Below are 22,978 nucleotides of genomic sequence, written 5' to 3'. Positions count from 1 at the left end.
CCAAAATGTTAGTGAAGGCAGTTATTTCCTGTGCTCATGAATCAGATTGTAACTGTTTCTTTGACTTTGGATTTGTGGTTACTTGAGCTAATTTAAGTGATGCAAAAGATGAGTCTCCTTAGGGCGTTTCCTCTTTTAAAAGTGTATTTGGTGTTTTATTGTAAACAGGTTTTCTCCAAGGAGACTTTTCTCTACAGGCTTCTGTCATCCATTTAGGAACAAAATCCCATCTGTATGTACTGATCCCTACATATTTTATTATTTGTTACTCTTATGTGTGTTGGTTTTTATTTTACTTATTTTTTCAGAACATTCCCAGAGGTTCTTCTGAATAACCCTGTTCTGACTCAGTCCTTGGTGATTACTAGACATTTTCCTTTAGGATACTCTCCACCCACTTTGGGACTTGTAAATGCTTACCCTCCTATTGGTTCCCTGTGGCCGCCGAGTACATGAGTAAACGCCACATGCATGTGGTATTGCTTGTCAGGGAGTGGAATTCTAAGACTTCCTCTACATAGAACAGTTTAACTTTTGTGCTTCTGGGCAGAGGAATGGTCCTTGGAACAGTCCTGCTTCCACCCAATAGTTATGGCAGAGATCAGGACACGTCGTCCCTTTGCTGCCTGTGTAGTGGTGAGGTCTCAGACACTGCTGTACCCAACTTGAGAGGTATGGTTCAGAGGTGAAAGGTTGGGGGAGGGTAGATAATCACAGCAATCAAGTATGAATGGAGATTTTTAAAAAATTATCTCTACTGTTACTGTCCTCATTGCTGGCCAGTGAAGTTTTATGTGCTTTGTTTCTGGTATTTCATAGTAGGATCTCAGTAAGTACTTACGGAAAGAAAGAATAAGTGAATAGTATGTAACATTTTGTGGTGTTAAGATATATATGGTTTGACATGAAGACCTTAAGCTATATTGAGAACTGCTGAATGATTTATCCAACTATCTTACATAGTTTTTAAAAGAGGTATTAAAAAGCAGTAGCTTCTTAGAGAATAAGCAATCAGATAAAGTAGAATTCTGGCAAGATAAGGATTTGTAAAATCTTGGAAATAAATGCCTCAACTGAAAATTTTTTATATTTATTTCTCCAGTTACTTACCTGACAAATTGCTAATTAAAATGATAAAAGTTATTGAATGACTAATTGGTGAAGTGTTTTTTAATAAAATTAAACATTAAATTTAGGAATTATCTCTGAATTTGAGTCTGAGTCTTATTTTGGTGAGTCTTATTCTGGATTTTAACTTGTTTAATCCTGATAATTTACTTAATACAAACTGCTATTTCTATGTTTTGCCTTGTTTTTATTGTCTTCTGCTAGCCTGTCAGAAAAAAGTAACTAAATTACCTTTGCTTAATAGTCATATTTCTGCTGCCTGGGTCCTTTGTTGCATAAGTGAAAATCAAGTCTTCTGTTGTCCCATCTTAAGCCCATGACCTACCTCAATAACAGCGATTAATGAAAGATTAACCCGCTAAGGCACCTGGTATATAGTAATCACTTCACATTGTTCAAAAAAACAAAACAAAACACCTATTCCCAGCCTTCACACTTGCATTTGTGCGGGCACAGTACCTCTGAATCACCCCGCTGTGCCTGTTTTAAGCTGATGAAGAAAGTGGCATAGACTAGACCCACTGGGTAACACTGTGACATTTACTTGCCCTTCCTATAGGCTTTTTTTTTTTTTCCCTTCTTTTTTGGCCTTTATTCCTTAGGTTGTTCTCCTGCATTTAGTTCTTTAACTCTTTATGATTTAATACATGTTCATTCTTGGCCTCAGGAAAATGTTAGGATGTTTTTTGTCTTAGAAACATTTTCCCTTTTGTTTGGTGCTAGCGGATAGGATGGTGCTTAAGTGGATATCCTGTGCAGACGGATTGTACGGGAAATTGACCCTTAGTTCTATGAGAACAAAAGCGTGAGTGGGAAGAAAGAAGAAAGGAAGGAAATAAGATCTTTGACTTGACCAAAAAGATCATAGAAGCAGCGATGGGAAGAAGAAGGGGAGTGGGGAATGAAAAGGATTGTTTTCCAAGTTGTGGTTCTTTTAGTACTTTGGCCTCAAAAATTACTTTTATCCTGTATTTATTATTTTGTATATTTGAGAAATGTACAGTGTTGTTTGGCCTATATACATCTTTTTAAGTTTACATCAAATTGTGCTCTTTGCCTTTTTTCAAATGACATGGTTTTTAAGAAGCTGAACTTGCCTTTAACAAACCTCCTTTGAGCTTGATGGAGCTTGTCTCCAGTACGGATGAATTGCATGTTGTAGACATGTCCTTGCACGTTGACGGGCTGTCACTCTGTCATTGGTGCACAATTCCTGCTCATCTAATTTAAATGCTTTCTCTTCTCTGAAATCTTCTCTGATCCAGAGTTTTGTTTTCTGTTCTGTCCTCTCATAACAGTACAGCATGTAACAGTACACATGATTCATTTATTCAACAAATTTTTTTGAGAGACTCTTATATACCTGCCCTATTCTGGGTGGTTGGAATTTATCAGTGAACAAAGCCGGCAGAAATTCTTGTCCTTATAAAATTGATATTCTAGTTGGGGGGGTTAGAGTTAGATAATATACATGAATATAATAAGTAAATTATATTGTTTGTGATAATGAGAGCTATGGAGAGAAATAGGGAAGGAGACATGGGGGGAGGTGGGAGTGTTGTCAGGAATAGCCACATTTTAAAATAGGATAGTCAGAGAATGCTGTACCAAGAGGGTCGCATTTGAGTGAAGTGTCATGTGAATGTCTTGGGGAAGGAATGTTTTAGAAGAAATAGCCAGTACAAATGCCCTGAGGCAGGAGTGTGTCTGCCTTGTTCAAGTACTAACAGGGAGGCCAGCATCCAGAATGAGGTAAACTAGGGGAGGAGTATAGGCAAGTATGGACAAGACTGGTTGTGAAGAGCCTTGCAGGCTCTGGTAAGACTTTAGCTTTTTATTCTAAGGAAGGGAGCCATCAAAGAGTTTGCAGCGGCAGAGTAACACAGTCTGACTTACGCTTTAAAAACTGGCTGGTGTGTTGAGAATAGACAGAGAATAAGGCTAGAAGTGTGGAAATCAGCAGTGTGGTGAAACCCAGGAGAGAGATGATGGTGGTAACAGGGTAGTAGTGGTGGAGGGCGTGAGAAATGGATAGATTCTGGGTGTGTTTTTGAAGGCAGTGCCAATAGGATTTCCTTATGGATTGGATGTAGTATGTGAGTGCAAAAAGGGAGTCCTGGGTGATTCCAAGGTTTTTTCTTTTGTTTCCCTCCCCCCAGCTTTATTGATACAGTTGACATATTGTGTAAGTTTAAGGTGTACAGTGTGTCGATTTGATACTTATATATCCCATAATGATTACCACCACAGCATTAGCTAATACCTGCATCACATCGCATAGTTATTTCTTTTATTGTGGTGAGAATATCTAATTTCTACTCTCTTAGCAATTTTCAAGTAGATAATACAGTATTATTAACTATAATCACTGTGCTCTATGTTAGATGCCCAGAACTTACTCATCTTATAGCTAGAAGTTTGTATTCAGACTTCAAGGTTTTTGACCTGAGCAGCTGAAAAGAGGAAATTGCCATTAACTGAGATGGGGAATTCTGGGGGAGAAGCAGATTTGGGGAAAGAATGGAGAGTGTTTTTTTCCAAGTCCAAATATTGTTAGTGATTTATAATCTTTATATTCTGAAGCTCAGAATGATGTATAGTAGATGTTCACTTAAAATTATTAGTTTTGTAAGCCTTAAGTGTTCATATATTGGGTTTCACAAAGTATTTCACAACATGTATGGCATTTGCTGGTTTTGGCCTGCTAGGATTTAAGAGTTGGCTTCAATAACTTGCTTAATTATTGTTTCTAACTTCATCATTGATAGTACAGAAGTTCTTGTTACCCTTGATTTTTGTTCCTCTTATAATCTCAAACAAGGGAGACTTCTATCCAAAAAGAAGAAAATGGACTTAAACTGTTTGATAATCATTAAACTGGGGGGGGGCGGGGATAATCCCAAAACATTATAATGTTAACACCATCATTGGCAAGAAACATTTATTAGTGAGGATCATGTGACACTCAGGATAGAATCTAATAAATATTACAAATATTCTCTATACTTCTTGGCAGTTCTTTTCATTTTAATAAAGGATTGGCATTTTTTAGCCCCATGGAAATTCTGAGTGGATACTTTCTCAAGCATAAAGAAAAACATAGTACATGTGACTTGTTTGAAAGATGTTTCATAGAATATGGTGTTTTATTTGTTTGGTAATCCTAATGGGTTATCTTAGTACATAATACAGCTGTTTCCATTCCTTATAACTGTGTTTAAAAAACAAGGAGCAATACATCTGATTCACATTAACTTTTCAGGGCATCTTGGCATACCTTCAGATTTGTCATAATATTCTTAATTGAAACAAAATTTGATTAGCTCTGAAAGTGTAAAGATACATTCCTTCTAAGAGGAGGAAGGAATTTGATGAAGTGAACTCTAAAACTATTAGGAAAATTACGATCCAACCTACTACAGGAATTTCTATAGACCGTTATGAAGCCATTTTTAAAACATTGATTAATGCTGTTTTAAGATTAAAATACCTCTATTTCCCATCACTTATATTTTTGTATACTTTGGTCATTCAGTCAACAGTTATTGAACACGTACTATGCAACGCTTGCTTAAAAAAAAAGTTCTCATGCTAAAGGAGTACATTGTAAAGTTTGGGAAATAAACATCAATTGAGGATATTGTAAAGATAAAGATAAATATAGAGGGTACAAATGCAGCAAGTGTATACAGGGAGTAGGGAGCATGTGAGGCTTCCTAGGGGAGGGTACGTTGGAGCTGAGTGTTATAAAATGAGGAGAAGTGAGCCAGTCAAAAGAAGGGTGGGATGAGATCACATTCCATGTAGCCAGGAATGTGTGAAGGAAGGCACAAAAAAGCAGGAAGCATCACGGTGTGTGTGAAAGTTTACAATTTGAAGTTTGGAGTGGGGGGAAAGGTAAGCTGGAGAGGTAGGTAGAGACCTGATCATAAAAGACCTTGAAGGCCATTAAAGAGATTTTAGCTTGATGGTGAACTATTAAAGAATCTTAAGAAGAGTGACCTGGTCAAATTTTTGTTTTAAATAGATCACTTTGCCAGCTGTGTGGAGGATGGCTTTGAGGGAGACAAGACTGGAGGCAGTAGTCCAGGTGAGAGATGGTGGGGATCTGATCTGAGGCATTGGCAGTAGAGATGGAGAGGAGGGGAGTGGGTTTGAAAAGAAAACCACAGATTCAAGGGTTTTTCTCCTTCAGATATAATAAAGTCAATTTTAAATTAAAAATGAGTGGAGGGAGGAGAGATGATAGAAAAGTGTTGTTATATCACAATAGGTAGTTGGAGAGTGGCAGACAGCCACTAGAAACAGTTCCCGTGATCAAGAAAATCACTACTGGAGGCATAGTGTATTTTTTGTGTAAGTGACCTGGACTGCAGGAAGCAGGTGATCTTTATAGGGGTCCCCTGTTTGTGTAGTGTGACTAAATTTAGGAACCCATAAAGCCTTGAGGAAAAAACCAGGTCTTACAAGGCTTCGTCCATTACACGTAGTAGATACTCAAATGGCTATTGTTGGTGATATTTTCTAGAGCCTTCAATTAATTTCTCAACATATTTACCAAAATGTACCATCTAGGAAAAGAAAATAAGGTAAAAACTTTTTAAAACAATTAAAGTTGGAAGCTGTTACATTATAGACAGTGCTTAGTAATACCAACGTATTTTGGAGTGCCAAGAATATTTGTATTAAGCCAAACATTTTTCTGTTGTTTAACAGATGATTTTAGTGTTTTTGTTTTTTTCTGGAAGCATTGTTTCTATAATTTTTCTGTATGTAAATGGAGGATCTGGATTTATGCAATATGTATATGTTTCTTAAAGTCTCTGTTACCTTTTTCACAATTGTTTTATGTGGAGAGAGTCAAGGAAGCAGGGTAGTTTGGGACGATTTCTAAAACAGAACTTAAAACCACGACCACCAGTAAAACGAATTGCCATTTTTTTGAGTTTTGGGTATGGTTTTTTTTTTTCCATTTTGAGAAAACTGCTTTTCTATTTCTGATTTTGGTGAGTACATGTAAATCACAGCTAAATGCTCATTTTGTGATCTCTTCTCTGTCTTGTTACATTTTCAAGTAGACTTCTCTCGTGCTTAGGAGACAGTGCCATTTGCTCATTCTTCATGGCTCCATATTATACAGTCTTTTCCACTGTGGAGCCATCATTACATACGTGCCAGCAGCTAAAATACCATGTACTGAATTCAAGTGAATTTTTAACTGTTGAACTTACTGTGAATTCCTTTCTCTGTTTATGTCTTTCAGAAGCTTTACACCGCCCCTATGGTTGTGATGTTGAACCCCAGGCACTGAACGAAGCCATCAGGTGGAGCTCCAAGGAGAACTTACTTGGAGCCACTGAGAGTGACCCTAATCTCTTTGTTGCACTTTATGATTTTGTAGCCAGCGGTGATAACACACTCAGCATCACTAAAGGTAAGCTTCACTTTTCAGTTTTCATTAGTGGTTAAGAAGTAAAAGGGTCTGCTCTAGATTCTGCCTCTGACTAAAATTAGGTGATTTGGGCCCAGATACTTTGGGGCCCATCATCTTGGTTTTGTTTTGTTTTTGTTTTAAAAACCTATGTATGGGATAATGTCAGTTTGTCTCCTTTATAGGGCTTATTAAGGGTAAGAGGAGATAAAGTACTTTAGAAAAAGCACCCCATGGTATATACATGAACTTTTCTCATTCTCAGGATTCAGTACTCCCTTGATACGCCCCCATTCATCTTATGTGACAGTAAGGTCTACTGTACATCTCTTCTAATGGAGCTGTGGCTAAGATCAGTCATGTTGCCAGAGCCGGGTGCTACTCAGTGTTGTCCCTGGGCTGACTGCCTGTCTGAGAACAGTTCGTACCAGTCCTCATTGTTGAAATTAAGACCTTGTTCCCCAATATGTAAACCAATCAAATCACTAGGTATACTGCTTATTATTTACAGTGGACATTTTCCTTTTTTTGGAGCAAGACTTCCAACAAGAAGAAAGTAGTCCAGTGATTTCATATTCCAGCACGAGTGCCATGTCTCCTTGTGGACCTGCTTTGAGTAGCTTGGCCGAGACAAATCTCTGATCTGTATTTAAATGGGTCAGTGAAAGGAGTAATAGGAAGGGTTTCTATTGTAGTAATACTCTCAAGGGAGTAGTAGTTTTTTTTTTTTTTTTTAAGATTTTATTTATTTATTTGACAGAGAGAGAGAGACAGCCAGTGAGAGAGGGAACACAAGCGGGGGGGGGTGGGAGAGGGAGAAGCAGGCTCCCAGCGGAGGAGCCCGATGTGGGGCTCGATCCCAGAACGCCGGGATCATGCCCTGAGCCGAAGGCAGACGCTTAACGACTGAGCCACCCAGGCCCCCCAAGGGAGTAGTAGTTTATTTCAGTAGAAAATTCTTTTTAAAGGGAAGACTAAGAACATGACCAAGTAAATCCATTATTAGTTGTTGTTGTTTTTTTTAACAAAGACAGAAAATGTGGAACTTTTATGAGAAAGGGTGCCTGGCTGGCTCAGTCGGTAGAGTGTGTGACTCTTGATCTTGGGGTCATGAGTTTGAGCCCCTCATTGGGTGTAGAAATTACTTTAAAAAAAAAAATGATGAAAGAAGGAAAGAAGCATGGGACATTGTCATTGTGTCCTTGAATTGGATTGCTAATCTGCCTAAGCTTGTTCTTTTGAACCTATGAAAGCCTCCTGCTGGGAAAAAATATATTTCAGGATAATTTTTAACTTAAATGAAATTGTAATTTAAATGATAGTTGGTCACACATATGCCTTCTGTTTGTAAGGTTCAGAATGAGGTACTAAATGGGAGTGAATATACCAAATTAAGATACGCCTCCAGGGCATATCTTTAAAAAAAATTTTTTTTTTTACAAATTTTTATATGCATCTATTTTTTAAATCCAGCCACATTAATCAAGAGCAGAAACCTCTAACTCAAACTGGGGTATAGACGTGTTCCAGAGTGGATGTGAGGCACATACGTATACCTGTGCCAGGAAGTGTCAAAGGCGTGGACAAAGTAACATGTGTGATCTTAGTATCAAGTTACTCGAAGACTTTGGGTATATTGGGGGGGGGATGGTGATAATATTTGTATGTGTGTGAGGTCTATGCATTGAGGGAAAGTTTTGTACAAAGTTTTAGGATAAAACGAAGGATTTCAAAGAATTTTATACTGTGTAGTAGTCTTTTTGGGCTACAACACACTCTTTCACCTTTATTGATACTTCAGTGGAGAAGTTTGTGAAGCAGTGACTCAGAACATTCTTTCCTAGGTACACTTTTCATGTCACTGTTTTCCAAGATAGCTCCGTCACCAAGGAAACACCGACAAAGACAGTCTGTTGATGCCTCAGTTAGCAGTTACAGCAACTGCTAGTGTGCAGCTCACGGGCTGGGATTCTTGTTCTCTCATGGCGAGCAGTGTTTTGTCTTAAAACCCGTGAAATGTCAGATCTTTCTATCAGGTTCTTACTGATATAAAATAATGCCATGCTAAAGCTATTTTATTACTTTAAAGGACAAGAAGATTTATTTGAAAAATAAAGGTACTTATTTTAGTTCCTTCTTTGAAGATTGTTTTTTGCTTGAATTAAACAGAGTTCTCCCAACATTCCTCTGTCAGTAGGGCCGGTGTGTACATCCCCATTAGTCATACCCTTGTCAATTTCCATGGTACTCACAACTTCCAGAGTAGGAAATTCTCCTCCTCGCTTCCAGAAGAGAGGAAAACAAACAAAGACCTAGGGGTTTTTGACCGTATCCTACTTATGATGACCTGCCATTACCAGCTATTTGTAAGGAAGTGACAATGATAGACTTGATGTCTATTTTTTCTAGTTCTTGTTTGGTACAATAGAGAAAAGCTACAGAGGAACAAGTTTTATTTAGCTTTTCTAGTAGCACTGAGGTTTTTGTTTTTGTTTTCCTGCAGATATGGCCGGGGAGTATTTATCTGCGCATTGGTGCATTTCCACAACCACACCACACACACTCCTATCTATCCATCCATAGATATGTATATTTTATGAGTACACACTCCTAGGTTTTTGTCATTGAGTGCCTCACATCCAGGTGTCAGTGGTGAGATAGTGGGAGCCGATAAAGTCATCCTATGGTAAACATTTCTGTGGGTTGCTGGAAAAGTTTGATGACTGCCAGAATAATTTTGAACTTTTCCTCAGTGGCCTTTGCCTGGTAACTAGTGGGCCATGTGCTTTTAATTGGTTTGGTTTTCTTCTGCTGACACTGAGAAGTAGGTGTGAACTCTGTAGGAAGGCATGCAGCTCTCAGAGATAGGGGCCTAAAGCCTTATAGTGTTTCTTTAGGTTGTTATTACTAATGATATCTCTCACCTTTCCTGTTTTGTCTGAGTTGCAGGTTTAGGGGCAAAATGTGTATTAGAGAGTTTACAGTTGGTGTTCACAACTTTAACAGAGAAATCAAGGACATTGACGTTGATAGCAAGCAGAGACATTCTGAGTAACTTGTCTTGGGTTCCAGCTTCAGTGTCAGCTTCCCTTCCCACACACTAATTTTAGAGGAATGAATAGGACTGACTCATATTCATGGGGAATGGGAGGGAAGTTGGGAAACTCTGACTGTTAAAACTTGAGTCCTAGAATGTGCTTTGGGAGTTCTACTTGCCCGCCCCCCGAGCAGTTTTCTTTCTGAAAACATTGCTGAAAGCCCTGTGGTCTTGTACGTCTATTTTGTTTTGTTTTCTTGTTTATTTTTTTGTTTTTGACATAAATGATTTTGTTGCCTGGGTGCCAACTGAAATTTAGAAGTAACTTTGTATTTCTCATTTCTTACCCCTAATTCTTGATTGTTACTAACATTGAACCATATATAAGATACAGTCCTTGACATACTGTTATGAGAAAAAATGAATTTTTTTTGAGGGGTGAGACTGTGTCTTTTTCCAGAATAACCTTTTTTTTTTTTTTTTTTTTTTTTTTTTTTTTTTTAGCTGAAGTATAGTTGACACACAATACTACATTACTTTCAGGTACACAGCATAGCAATTTATTCTATACGACCTTATGCTGTGCTCACCACAAGTGTAACTACCTTTTGTCACCACACAAAGCTATTATAATACCATCAACTATATTCCCTATGCTGTACCTTTTATCCTGGTGATTTATTCATTCTCTAAAGGGATTTAAGCCTGTATCTCCTTCTCCCGATAACCCATTTTGCCCGTTGCCCCAGTTGCCCCACCGTCTCCCCTCTGGCAACCATCCCTGTGTTCTCTGTATTTATGGGCCTGTAACTTTTCTATCTTTGTATGCCACCGTACTATACCACACATAGGAGTTTCCTAAAGACATTTTTTTAGTTGGTGTAAAAACCATTAGTAAATGCCAGAAGGTTATTTCTAACTATGCTGCTTCTGTTTAAGCTACAGGCTAAAGAGATCAGTCAGGATATGATGAGCAGCCTGGTTTGTTTTCATTATTATTATTATTATTATTATTATTANCCCTTTTGTCCTCTTTATGAGTTTGTAAGTTAGGGAAGTAGAATCTACTCGTCAAAACGTTACCCATATTCTTTCCCGCCCATGGTTTCCCGCCCAATGGACACAACCCCTAAGCAGATAGTTGAGGTGGGTGGGATGGTCTGGAAGCGTGTTTTCCTGGGGCAGTTTCTGCACTTATAACTTCGAGGCCTCCTCTGCGTTCCTCCCCTCCCCCTCCCCTGCCCTGCCCTGCCCTCCTCCCCTCCTCTTATGATTTCATGGCTAGGTGAAAAGCTACGAGTCCTTGGTTATAACCAGAATGGCGAGTGGAGTGAAGTTCGCTCCAAGAATGGACAAGGTTGGGTGCCAAGCAACTACATCACCCCAGTGAACAGCTTGGAAAAACATTCCTGGTACCACGGACCCGTGTCACGCAGTGCAGCAGAGTATCTACTCAGCAGTCTAATCAATGGCAGTTTCCTAGTGCGAGAAAGCGAGAGCAGCCCCGGGCAGCTGTCCATCTCGCTCAGGTATGAGGGGCGTGTGTATCACTACAGGATCAACACCACCACAGATGGCAAGGTAAGACTGGCCAGCACTGCTGGCTGTTCTTGAGAAAAAATACCAGAATGACGAATATAGTTTTTATGTCAGACACGAAATGAAATAATCGCTGATGTGAATTTGGGCTGTTTGGCATGTTAAAGCTTACTCTTTTCAAGAGTATGGTAATGGAAATTAAAACCAGTGTTACGTTAATAGTTAGTTTTAAAGGTGAATGAAAGAAACTGCTGTATAAGTTAGCGGTTCTAATCATCATCAGTATACAGATATATATAGGTACATCCAATATGTTGTACAGATTGACAAATTAAGCCTTGAATCTTTGAACATTAATCTCGACCAGAAAGTTCAGAGAGTAAGAATTTGGGCTTCTGAAACTGGGATTGATGAGTAACGTGTGCTACTATAAATAGGTTAACCGGGCATTTAGCAATGTACATGTTGGAAAGACCAGCCATTATAGGGTGGTTGTGTTAGACTGGAGCTGTTCTACTTCATAAACTGTGAAGCACAGGTTTATGTCCATTCTGTTGAAAGGTAAATTTACATTGAGTCACCTGTTCTTTCTGTCTGTGTGATACGCATAGTAGGGGAAACCACAGGCTTTGCCAAGAGCAAGCAGACCTGGTTTGCTGTGTAACTCCATCATTTCTACTTGTTAACTTTGTGACCTTACATAAGCCTGAATTTCTCATCCCACTTTATTGGCTCATCATGAGGGTTAAATGAAATAATTTCCTTAAAGCATAATGGCTGGTACAAAGTAGGAAATAATTATTCTCTTTCTCTTTTGCATCACCCTACAGACATATTGTGTCCTGATGAAACCACATAGAATCAGATAAGTGATAATGTAAGAGAGACCGAGCAGCTCTACTTGAGTGCATATGTGTACAGAAGACACGTACAGAATGTTCGTAGTTGCGTTATTTGTAATAGCCCCAAACTAGAAACACTTGTCTAACAGAATGAATTAATAAATTGTGGTATATTCATAAAATAGAATCTCATACAGCAACAAAAACGTGACTGTGGTACTGCTGTATACACTCTGAGGAAAATCCGTGGCCCACCCAGTTGCCTGCTTTTCTAAATAAAATTTTATTGGAACACAGCCACGCCTGCTTGTTTCTGTATTGTCTGTGGCTGCTTTCTCATCCTTACAGCAGCTTTGAGTAGTTACGATGGAGGCACTATGGCCACAAGCCTAAAATATTTATTTTCTGTCCCTCTGCAGAAAAGTGTGTTGACCCATGTCGTGGGTGAGTCTCACACATGTAAAGCTGAATGAAAGGGGTTAGTGATTGTCAGGGGCTGGGCATGAGGGGAGTGGGAATGGCTGCTGATGGAAATGCTCTGGAGTTACATAGTGGTGATGGTTGGACAAGTTTGTGAATGTATTAAAGCCACTGAATTGTATACTTGAAAATGGTGGATATTATGGTATGTGACTTATATCACAATAAAGAAAAGGAGTGAAAGAAAGGCACAACAGTGCATATTGTACGATTCCATTTGTGTAAGTTCGGAAGCAGGCAAAGCTAACGTAAGGTGTCAGAAGTCAGGATAGTGGTTGTCTTTGAGGGAGTGAATAGCTTAGCTGGCAGGGTGCTGGTAGTGTTGTAATTTTTGATGTGGGAGAGGTTTATGTGGGTGAGTTCACCTGATAAAAGTCATCAGTTCTGCATGTATTATGTATTCTTCGGTATACAACACAAGTTTCTTTTTTAAAAAAAATAAACAAGCTAGCTCCCTTGAAAGATAGGGTTTGAAGACTGCTCATCTCTTATACTTTAATTACTTGTCACAAATTAACTGTTTTGTTAACAATCCTGAAATAAAATTATGGCTCTTTTTTTAACAGCCTACATATTCAAAAGCACATCCTAATTAAGTAAAAATTATAAGATCCTTAAATACTCTCTTCCTACCAAGAAAATGGAAACCAGTGGTTCTCAAGTTACGTTCTGTGCATGATTCTGAGGTGGTATTTCATGGACTTTCAGCATCTCTGCCTCTGTCTTATGGATTTGGGTCTCACAGTCTGTTGCTTCAAAACATTTGAAAACCAGTGATCTTGATGATCCAGAAAGATAGCTTGGAAGCCCCCCTGAGCTTCTTTAGGAAGCCTGGGAAGAGTGGTATAAAGAGGATTAAACTGAAGTTCTGTGTTTCCCCTTCCTCTCATCATTTAATTCTTTCATTTACTCGGTAAGATAACCTCCTGTCTTCATATCTTCAGACCAGTGAAATAATGGGCTTTGAAAAAGGTTTTCTGACCTCTTTTCAAGTTGCTTGAGCTTTTGTCCTGCTTTTCTCACTAGGTGTACGTCACTGCCGAGAGCCGCTTTAGCACCCTGGCGGAGCTCGTGCACCATCACTCCACGGTGGCTGATGGGCTGGTGACAACGTTACACTACCCAGCACCGAAGTGTAATAAGCCCACAGTCTATGGTGTGTCCCCCATCCATGACAAATGGGAAATGGAACGAACGGATATTACCATGAAGCACAAACTTGGGGGTGGTCAGTATGGGGAAGTGTATGTTGGCGTCTGGAAGAAATACAGCCTTACGGTTGCTGTGAAAACATTGAAGGTGGGTTGCTTAGAATTACGGTTTCCAGTCTTTTTTTTTCTTTTGTGCTGAATCACTTGGAAATATGAGCGTGCCCTTCTTTAACTTTGGAACACTTGCCACCCACTGGTGCCAAGCACGTCAGCAAATTGCTGATTAACCTTAGTGCCATTGCTGCCAGTGCAGGGGCAGATCACTCGCTGTGGCGCAGCGAAACCCACATGTTGGGAAGGTTGGTCTCTGGAGGCTATTGATGTAGGTCTTAGTGGAAGGTTAGGAGCCGATTCAAAGTTATAAAAGCAAAACAAGATGTTTTGCTTCCTGGGAATGACCCCTACTGGATGGCATTGTTCATGCAGTTCTCAGGAATCGTGGGCTCTCTCTTCTGTTGTTGAGCTCTCTGCCTCGTGCTCCCCCTGTCTCTCTGAGAGTAGATCACTTCTTGTCCCTAAGAGTCACAGAAATAATCTTCCTGATGCCGCTGTCTTCTTTAAGTATCCTAGTATCCAATTACAGAGTTGTCACTCATTCCATTCTCTGAAGATCTCCCATATGCCTCCAGAGCTCTGGCGTATCATGCCTGAGGGCTGCGCTTTGGCTGTGAGTGTGATCAGTTCTGGTCGGCAAGCATTTAGTAAGCATATTTTGAGTGTGAGACAATATGCATGGCTTTGCAAACATGTATTGCTCCATAAGGAATTTGTTAGGAAGACAAGTGTGTAAATAGCTAACTCTTCTGTCTCATTTTTTGAAGGCCGAGCTATCAAGGGAGGTCAACTGAGAACTGACGTATCCATCCAGGTCTCCCAGGCCTCAGTTGTGATGGGATATGATGGCTAATTTTTACTTGCCCTGCTGGTTTTCGCTCCAGCTTCAAATATTGGATAAATTTCGGGACACTTTTCTTTTTTAACTGGATGTCTCTGGAGCATATTATTAGGTTCTTTAAGTAATCTGCTAAAATATTCAAAAGATAACTCCTTTTAAAGCTGTAGTTTTAGGATTGTGAGTTGACTCAAATGATTAAAATGGGGGTTTGTCCCCTGTTCAGTTTTGTTTGGTTTTTGTTTTTCTTATTTTCCTCCCTTTCCAGGAAGATACCATGGAAGTGGAAGAGTTCCTGAAGGAAGCTGCAGTGATGAAGGAAATCAAGCATCCTAATCTGGTCCAACTATTAGGTGAGGAAGCTTGCCTGAACCTGGGTCTCCTCAAAGGTCCTTGTCCCCACCTTCCTACTTCCAGGTGCTGCTTCTGTATCACCAAAGTGGAAGGTCGAGGTGCAAATCTACTTCAGTAAATGGTTGTCATCTTAATCAGTAGGCTGTCTCTTTAAAAATTGCCCTGGAATGGGGTCCCTGGCTGGCTCAGTCAGTGGAACATCTGACTCTTAATCTTGGGGTCGTACATACATAAAGTAATTCAAAAAAATTTAATAAAAATTGCCCAGGAAACAGTGGCCTGGATTGATTATACAATATAAAACTGCCCAGCTTAGGGTAATTGCCCCAGATTCAAAGTTCAGGATTACTCAGAACAATACCAGACCAAACTTTGTCACAAAATATTTTTACAAAATAAAGAGACATTAAACAAAGAACTGTTGAAGCAGATTACAAATTGTGCCCACACGCATTGGTTTACCTTGCGAAGCAGCAGGTGCTATCCTGTGGTAGAATGGCTTCTCGCCTGTTCAGCTCACAAAGAAACTAGTGACTGAACTCCTGGCCCTTTTTAAAGGAGGGCCAGCTTCTTTGGCTGTTCACTTTGAGCCAAACTGTCCCAAAGGAAATAGTTTCTTATTGATTCTTTACAAGGAGTCTGCCACGTATCGGTGAAATCCTAGACTGTGGAAACGATCTTTTTACAAAGCATGATACAGACTGGGCTCACATGGTCTTCCGCCTATACACAATTGCTGTGACTTTTGGATAAACATTGTTAGTATGCAGGTGAGGGTGGGAATCACGGGCATATATAGAATTCAAGACATTTTGGTCTTTTGGACCCCTTATAGAATGAATGCTTTTGCCCAAACAGGCAAATACTCAGATGCATGTGGATTTCCAAAGAATGATGTAATGGAAGCCAAGACTCCCTTATCAACCACCTTCATCTTAACTTTGCTGTGTTATTTTAGGAGACTGTGGTGGCGAGAGGGGAGAAGATTACTGCTGAGCTAGACTTTAAAATGTATCTGTTATTCTTGCTGAAGTGGTTGGGAATATTTGGAAATATACGAATAAAACAGGCTCTATTCAACTCTCAGGTGTGTGTACTTTGGAGCCACCATTTTACATTGTGACTGAGTACATGCCATATGGCAATTTGCTTGATTATCTCCGGGAATGCAGCCGAGAAGAGGTGACTGCAGTTGTCCTGCTGTATATGGCCACTCAGATCTCTTCTGCAATGGAGTATCTAGAGAAGAAGAATTTCATCCATAGGTGTGTAAAGCCTGATTATTGCCTGTGACTAACCGTGAAGCTACCTTGCTTGATGTGCAAATAAAGAATATGAGAGTCTTACTGGAAATTTCCAGATGACTCAGAAAGGCAATTTTTTTCTTTCTTAGGGCCCGCCCACTATCATGTCATTTCCAACTTATAAACCTACTATATTTTGGTTAAAGTGTTAATGGACCTCTGCTAATTCTCAAAACAGAATGCTTTTTATTTTGCCCAGGACCATTTCCAAGAGCCTTTTGCTCTATCTAATGGCTTAATTTTAAAAATAGCTTTCCGTCTTAGTAAAGAACTTAAAGTAAAGCCTTATGGAAAAGCCATCTTTTGCTCACCTCTGAAACCTTTCCCAGTATACTTGTAAATAGGAACTCATTTTCTGAAGTCTGCTTTATTCTGGTGTCAGATAACTGCCTCTTGATGACGACTCTACAAGTGACATGTAATTAGTGGTTTTCTACCATGTTAGCAGCTGTCTTCAAATACTGCTCTGCTTGTAGCATGAAGAACCAGGAAGAGAGTGTTCATGGCCATTTTCCTCACCATCTGAATGGAATCACATTAGGGTTCTCTTTTCCACAGAGATCTTGCAGCCCGTAACTGCCTAGTGGGAGAAAACCATGTGGTCAAAGTGGCTGATTTTGGCTTAAGTAGATTGATGACTGGAGACACCTATACTGCTCATGCTGGAGCCAAATTTCCTATTAAATGGACAGCACCAGAGAGTCTTGCCTACAATACCTTCTCAATAAAATCTGATGTCTGGGGTAAGGTCGGAAGGGACTTTTTCTGTGTCTGTCATTTTGTTTTTAATAAATGTTCTTAATTCTTTAGAGCTTCTCATTTATGTAATCAATAAACTCTGCCTTGACCCCCGTCCTTCATCAGTCAGTCAGCAAGAATTTATTAAATACCTACTATCTGCCAAGCATTGTGTTGGGCAGTTAGCATAGAAAGAACAGTAAAGAAGAAAGTGAAGGGGGGAAAAAAAAGTCCCCGCTTTTAAGAGCTCATAGTCTGGATCTTGGATTGCATTGGAATTTTACTAGTCCTCTCTCTGTAAAGCTCCCTGTTTTCCATATTAGGTTTTAGTGCTCATTTCCTGAGTATTGTGACGCAGAGTAGCCTCTTCTTCTCAAGGAAGTCACGATGGAATTGCACCTAGAGTTTGTCCTTGTAACTAACTTATCTTGTTTCTGTTGCCCTGGAAAGCAGTCTGATTTAGCAGAGGCTCATGGACTGAACAAGTCTAGAAATTTGGGTTGTAGGCCAACAGAAATAGTTGTACGATGCTAAGTCACTTTTTACCAGAAATCTCAAACTCAGAAATAATGTGTGACAAAATCAAGCAAATTTTCTTTGCTAGTATGATTTTTTCCCCCTGATTTTAAAGGAATCTATTTCTATTTTACTCCTTTAACATTAGTTGATCTAAACTCATGGGGCGCCTGGGTGGCACAGCGGTTAAGCGTCTGCCTTCAGCTCAGGGCGTGATCCCGGCATTCTGGGATCGAGCCCCACATCAGGCTCTTCTGCTATGAGCCTGCTTCTTCCTCTCCCACTCCTCCTGCTTGTGTTCCCTCTCTAGCTGGCCGTCTCTATCTCTGTCAAATAAATAAAAAATCTTTAATTAATAAATAAATAAATAAATAAATAAATAAATAAATAAATAAATAAAAAACTGGAACTCATTAAATAGATCATAGCTTGTTCTAAGAGTAGTTTGGTTCTTTCCCAGACTTTATGTGGTCATTATTTATTCTCCCTCACTTCAATAAAAGAAATCTAAATAAAAATTGGGAAATTTATGGGGCACCTGGGTAGCTTGGTTGAGCACTGGACTCTTGGTTTGGCTTGGGTTGAGATCTTGGTGTCTCGGTGATGTGGGCTCGCGCTCAGTGGGGAGTCTGCTTGGGATTCTCTCTCCCCATCCTGTACTTCCCTTGCCCCTCCCCTCCCTGCTCATGTGCCGTGTGCTCATGCACGCTCTTTTCCTCAAATAAAAAATCTTAAAAAAAAGGGACATTTATAGAAAACAGTCTTGAGGTTATACCTGAAGCATTTTGAGGCAGATATCTTAGAAGGACAAGTTCAGCTGTAAGAATTAGAATGCTATAAGAATTAGAAGAGTATACTAATGTTGTAACAGTGTGAATGTTATCCAAAATTTGAAAGAGAAGTTACCTGATAGTATGAAATAGATAACAAATCAGAGAAGAAACATTCAGCTTTTTTTAAATCCCTTATGCAGCTTTCGGAGTACTGTTGTGGGAAATTGCTACTTATGGAATGTCACCGTATCCAGGTATTGACCTGTCTCAGGTGTATGATCTACTGGAAAAAGGATATCGAATGGAACAACCTGAAGGATGCCCCCCTAAGGTTTATGAACTTATGAGAGCATGTGAGTGTTTTCTTTTGTATTTTAATTTTGAAGTGTTAAGTCAGTGATTCAGGACGATTAGTGAAATAAGAAAACGTTTTCCTCTCAGTGTTAGATTGAATCCAATCTCCTGATGTATAAAGGGTTGGTTAGGGTGCCTGGGTGGCTCAGTCAGTTAAGCATCTGCCTTCAGCTCAGGTCATGATCTCAGGATCCTGGGATCAAGCCCCTATCAGGCTCCCTGCTCAGCAGGGAATCTGCTTCTCCCTCTGCCTCTGCCCTTCCTTCTCCTCCCCCTAGCTCATGCTCTCTCTCTCTCTCTCTCTCTCAAATAAATAAATAAAATCTTAAAAAAAAAAAAAAGTTGTTCATTGATCAACCAGTTGGTATATATGATAATCCATCGAGTCTTAATTGGAATCCTAACAACAGTTGTCCATGGTGCATATATTGACTACATTTCCCCAAACCACTTGCATAATAAGAATAATAGAAATTGGGTTTAGAGTTTGGGTAGGGAAAGGCTGCTTTCAACCAGGTAAAAATGATTGCTAAAGACTGGAGAATACCTGAAAGTAACCTCTCATGAATAAACATAAGCATCTGACTCGTTACAGATGAGAAAGCTGGAAGGTGAGTAGGGAATTAAATTGCATTGTTTAAGCATACGTCTTGCTATTTTCCTTACTGTCCTGTTTTTGTCAAAGTGAACTCTGAGTTCCTCCTTTCTGATATCCTGTTATATTTCTGAACATGACAGCTGATTATAAAGTTAGAATGAGTTTGAACACAGGTCTCACTTCTTTTATTTTTTCAGTAGAAAACAACTTTCCATTTTATAAGCCATCTCCCTACCCTCTTTATCCCTGTAGTAGAAAGACTAGAAGCTGAGGCTCCATAGGAGGACAAGCTAGGAAGTGGGTTTACTATGCCTCTGAGTGTGGCCGTGAGAAGCAGCTGCCTCCCTCAGCCGACTCACTCGTGGGTGTGCCACTGGATGTGCCACTGGATGTGCCACTGGATACTTACTTTCCGAAAGGAGCTTTCAGTATCTCCTTCTTTTGTTACATAGGCTGGAAGTGGAGCCCTGCCGACAGGCCCTCTTTTGCTGAAACACATCAAGCTTTTGAAACCATGTTCCATGACTCCAGCATTTCTGAAGGTGGGAATCTGGCGGTTTACTGGTGGGGGCCAGGTCTGGGTGGTGGCAGAGGTGATAATAACATTTCAAAAATGACAGGCTCCTCTAGTTTGGGACTCTATTTCAGGATGCTCAGTTAATGCTTGGCCTTTATTATTCTTGTTTTGCGCCCCCCCCCTTTTTTTTTTTGCTATTTTTAAATGTGTCTCTGTCTCAAGCTCATTTCTAACATTGAAATTGTATTTTAATTAGGAATTCAGTCTCTTCATAAAGAGAAGTTTGTTCTTAAAACACCAACACTTAACCATATATGGAAGGGAAGAAAAAATGAGTATGAAGAGTATTCCACCTCCCTGAACCATACCTACAAAGACAGAGTCTAATCATAAAAGCAATATCCAGAAATTTCGTTTCTGGAAATAGATCTTAAGGAAATAATTAAGGGTATGAATAAAGATTTAGCTACAAAGATGTTACATCAGCGTGTAATTTTTAATACTGAAAAATGAACGATTTAAGAATCCAGCTAATTATTACATTCATATAATTGAATATTTAAAATGATGTTCTTAAATATATTGACATGGAAAGTAGTTAAAAAATGAGCATGCTAAGCTATGAACAGTGAGAAAGACCCTTTTCGTATCTGACAAACGAGTGTATGGGCACATACAGGCAGCTTCCGACGCCAGTATCGCAGCGCCTCTACGGTTCCATGCTGAAGTCGGACAGTACACTTGATATATAGACGAGCCATTCCTAGAGAGCTAAAAACAGAATTCTTAGTTATGTGTGCTGATTGGATTCTTCAGTATAGCTCCAGAATTTCACACATATCTTTCAAATTTTTCCTCTCCCTCATAATTGAGCATTGAGCTTATGACTTAAGTTCAGGTTTTAAAATATAAGAAGAGGAAATCAGGGGCGCCTGGGTGGCTCACTTGTTAAGGGTCTGCCTTCGGCTCAGGTCCTGATCCCAGGGTCCTGGGATTGAGCCCCTCATCGGGCTCCCTGCTCGGTGGGAAGCGTGCTTCTCCCTCTCATACTCCCCTTGCTTGTGTTCCCTCTCTTGCTGTCTCTGTCAAATAAATAAGTAAAATCTAAAAAAAGAAAAAAAAAAAAAGGAAATCAGGCAAATTGAATTTTGTTGTCTTCCATTAGTGATTTATCATTTCAGATAAGAAGAAAGGGAGAAGCACAACACTGGAGTTGAATGAAGAGTGTTTTCTTCCTAATCCTTTTCTAGCTGAAACTTGTGCCCATCACCCTTTGGGCCACATCAAGCAGCTGCCTGTCACGTCCCTCTTCTTCCCTCTTGTGCTTGACTTCGTGTGGAGTTCAAGTGCTAGAAGTCATGGGCTCCATTTCTTTGATGCTTCTGTGTCAGCTTCCAACTTTGGTTGAATCCTTAGTTAAATATTTGTTTCTCTTAAAAATGTTCTATCCTTTTAGAAAATCAGCCTTTATCAATTTTCAGAGGTAACTGCAATTCAGAATTGCTAAACAAGAAATTTGAGATTATTTAACCCACGTTTTATTAAGCATTTAATCTGGGGTAAGCACTTTACTGAAGTGATAAGACACAGTTCTTACCTTAAAAAGATGTGTTTATTGGTTAGTTGTAAGTGGAAGAAACCTAACTCAAGCTTTCTAAAACAATAAAAGGAGGATTTATTGGCTCATAACCAAACCCTAAGTTTGGTTCAGAGTCAGTAAAAGCCACAGATGCAAGTAGCTTCGGGACTTCCTTCTCCCACAGCCACTCCCACCCAATATCTCTTTACTTTTGCCTCTACGTTGATCTCATCCTCAGAATCTTCCAAGAGGCATGGGGCACAGTTGCTAGCCTCCTTGAGGTCAGATCTTCATAGTGTTTGTCTGTCTCCCAGCTGCTGTGTAGAGCAGCATAGGAAAGGAGTCTCGCTGGCATGCCTTGGATTATATGCTGTGTACCCATTCTTGTGGGGGAGTCGATTTTTAAAATAATCACGATATTTCACAATTTAATTGATCTCACTTGCTTCATTTTTGTTCAGGAATGAATAGCAAAGTATGTCTTTGCCCCGGTAAAAGCCACAGAACACATAGCCGTGTTCAAAAGGGTGAATGAATGAACACTTTCTCAGGAGACTCATTTGCTTCATTTGCATGAAATGAAATGTATTTACCCTCCTTCTTGGTGTAAGGTGCAACCTAAAAATAAAAATAACTCCAGAAATCTGTTGGCTCTGTTCAGCCTCTGAACAAGCACTCAGTAAACAAGGCTAGCCAAATGATATGAAAGCCTATGAAACCATGCTTAACATGACTCCTCAGCAGAGAAGTCCAAACTAGAGCAGTGAGATGCCACTATATACCAACACCAGAACGGCTAAAATCACTCAACCCGAAAAACCCGATAGTATCAAACTCTGGCAAACATGCAGAGTAACCAGAACTTTTATGCAATGCTAATGGGAGTATAGATTGGTACAGCCATTTTGGGAGACAGTTTGGCAGGACCCAGCAAAGCTGAATTATGTGCACCCTGTAACCTGCCAGTCCTGCTCTTAGGTACCCAGCAGACATACGTACGATTCTGAGGCAAAAGTGTAGCCGGATGTTCCTAGTGGCATATTCACAGCAGCCCAAAACTAGAAATAACCTAATATCCATCAAAAGTGGAATGGATTAATTTTGGTAGATTCACACGTTTGAACAATACACGAGGAGAGAAAGCCCCTGCCCCGTGCAGCGGCGTGGGTGAATCTCCAGTTAGTGTTGAGCCAAAGAAGCCAGACATAAAAGAGTCCATACTCTGTGATTCCATTATATATTTTAGTGCTCTTTTCTCCAGTTTTTTCTCAGTTGTATATCTTTTCTGAAAAGAAAACCTTTTCTGTGTCATGAAATTGTTTCCCATCGGTCCTCTTGTCGTCTTCTCAGAGGTGGCTGAAGAGCTTGGGAGAGCTGCCTCCTCGTCCTCGGTGGTTCCATACCTGCCCCGACTGCCTATACTTCCTTCCAAGACGCGGACGCTGAAGAAACAGGTGGAGAATAAGGAGAACATTGAAGGGGCACAGGACGCCACAGAAAATTCGGCTTCTAGTTCGGCACCAGGTATGGGTCTCGAGGGGGGTAGAATGAAGTGGTCTCATTTTAAGAACCTTGGGGTATGACGCTTCATCTGCCCTTTGCTGTCTGTCTTCCCTGAGGAGAGCATGGCTGGCGCTGGGACAGCTCCTGCTCTTGTGCTCGGCTCCGAGGTGCCGGCCTTAGTC

The 22,978-nt window shown here is 40.0% G+C and overlaps 1 protein-coding gene across 4 annotated transcripts in view; it reads left to right on the top strand.

The window, feature by feature from the left end:
* The first annotated feature begins 483 nt into the window (after nucleotides 1–483).
* ABL2 (ABL proto-oncogene 2, non-receptor tyrosine kinase) overlaps nucleotides 484–22,978 on the top strand; it is a 32,592-nt gene continuing 10,097 nt past the window's right edge. The window contains exons 1-11 of one of the 4 annotated variants that reach the window (XM_011220952.3): nucleotides 484–672; nucleotides 5,156–5,218; nucleotides 6,392–6,562; nucleotides 10,882–11,177; nucleotides 13,484–13,756; nucleotides 14,829–14,913; nucleotides 16,002–16,179; nucleotides 16,777–16,961; nucleotides 18,446–18,598; nucleotides 19,650–19,739; nucleotides 22,644–22,817. In XM_011220952.3, coding sequence (XP_011219254.1) covers nucleotides 555–672; nucleotides 5,156–5,218; nucleotides 6,392–6,562; nucleotides 10,882–11,177; nucleotides 13,484–13,756; nucleotides 14,829–14,913; nucleotides 16,002–16,179; nucleotides 16,777–16,961; nucleotides 18,446–18,598; nucleotides 19,650–19,739; nucleotides 22,644–22,817 — 1,786 coding nt within the window. In that variant the 5' untranslated portion in view covers nucleotides 484–554. The remainder of the gene's footprint in view (nucleotides 673–5,155; nucleotides 5,219–6,391; nucleotides 6,563–10,881; nucleotides 11,178–13,483; nucleotides 13,757–14,828; nucleotides 14,914–16,001; nucleotides 16,180–16,776; nucleotides 16,962–18,445; nucleotides 18,599–19,649; nucleotides 19,740–22,643; nucleotides 22,818–22,978) is intronic. The other 3 variants (XM_002916188.4, XM_019796364.2, XM_002916189.4) reach the window with 3 other exon arrangements.

The sequence above is a fragment of the Ailuropoda melanoleuca genome, chromosome 8 (genome assembly GCF_002007445.2).
Source record: "Ailuropoda melanoleuca isolate Jingjing chromosome 8, ASM200744v2, whole genome shotgun sequence".
Taxonomy (NCBI): Eukaryota; Metazoa; Chordata; class Mammalia; order Carnivora; family Ursidae; genus Ailuropoda; species Ailuropoda melanoleuca.
Note: the sequence above shows the minus strand (reverse complement) of the source record. Positions and strands in the feature narration are given on the sequence as shown.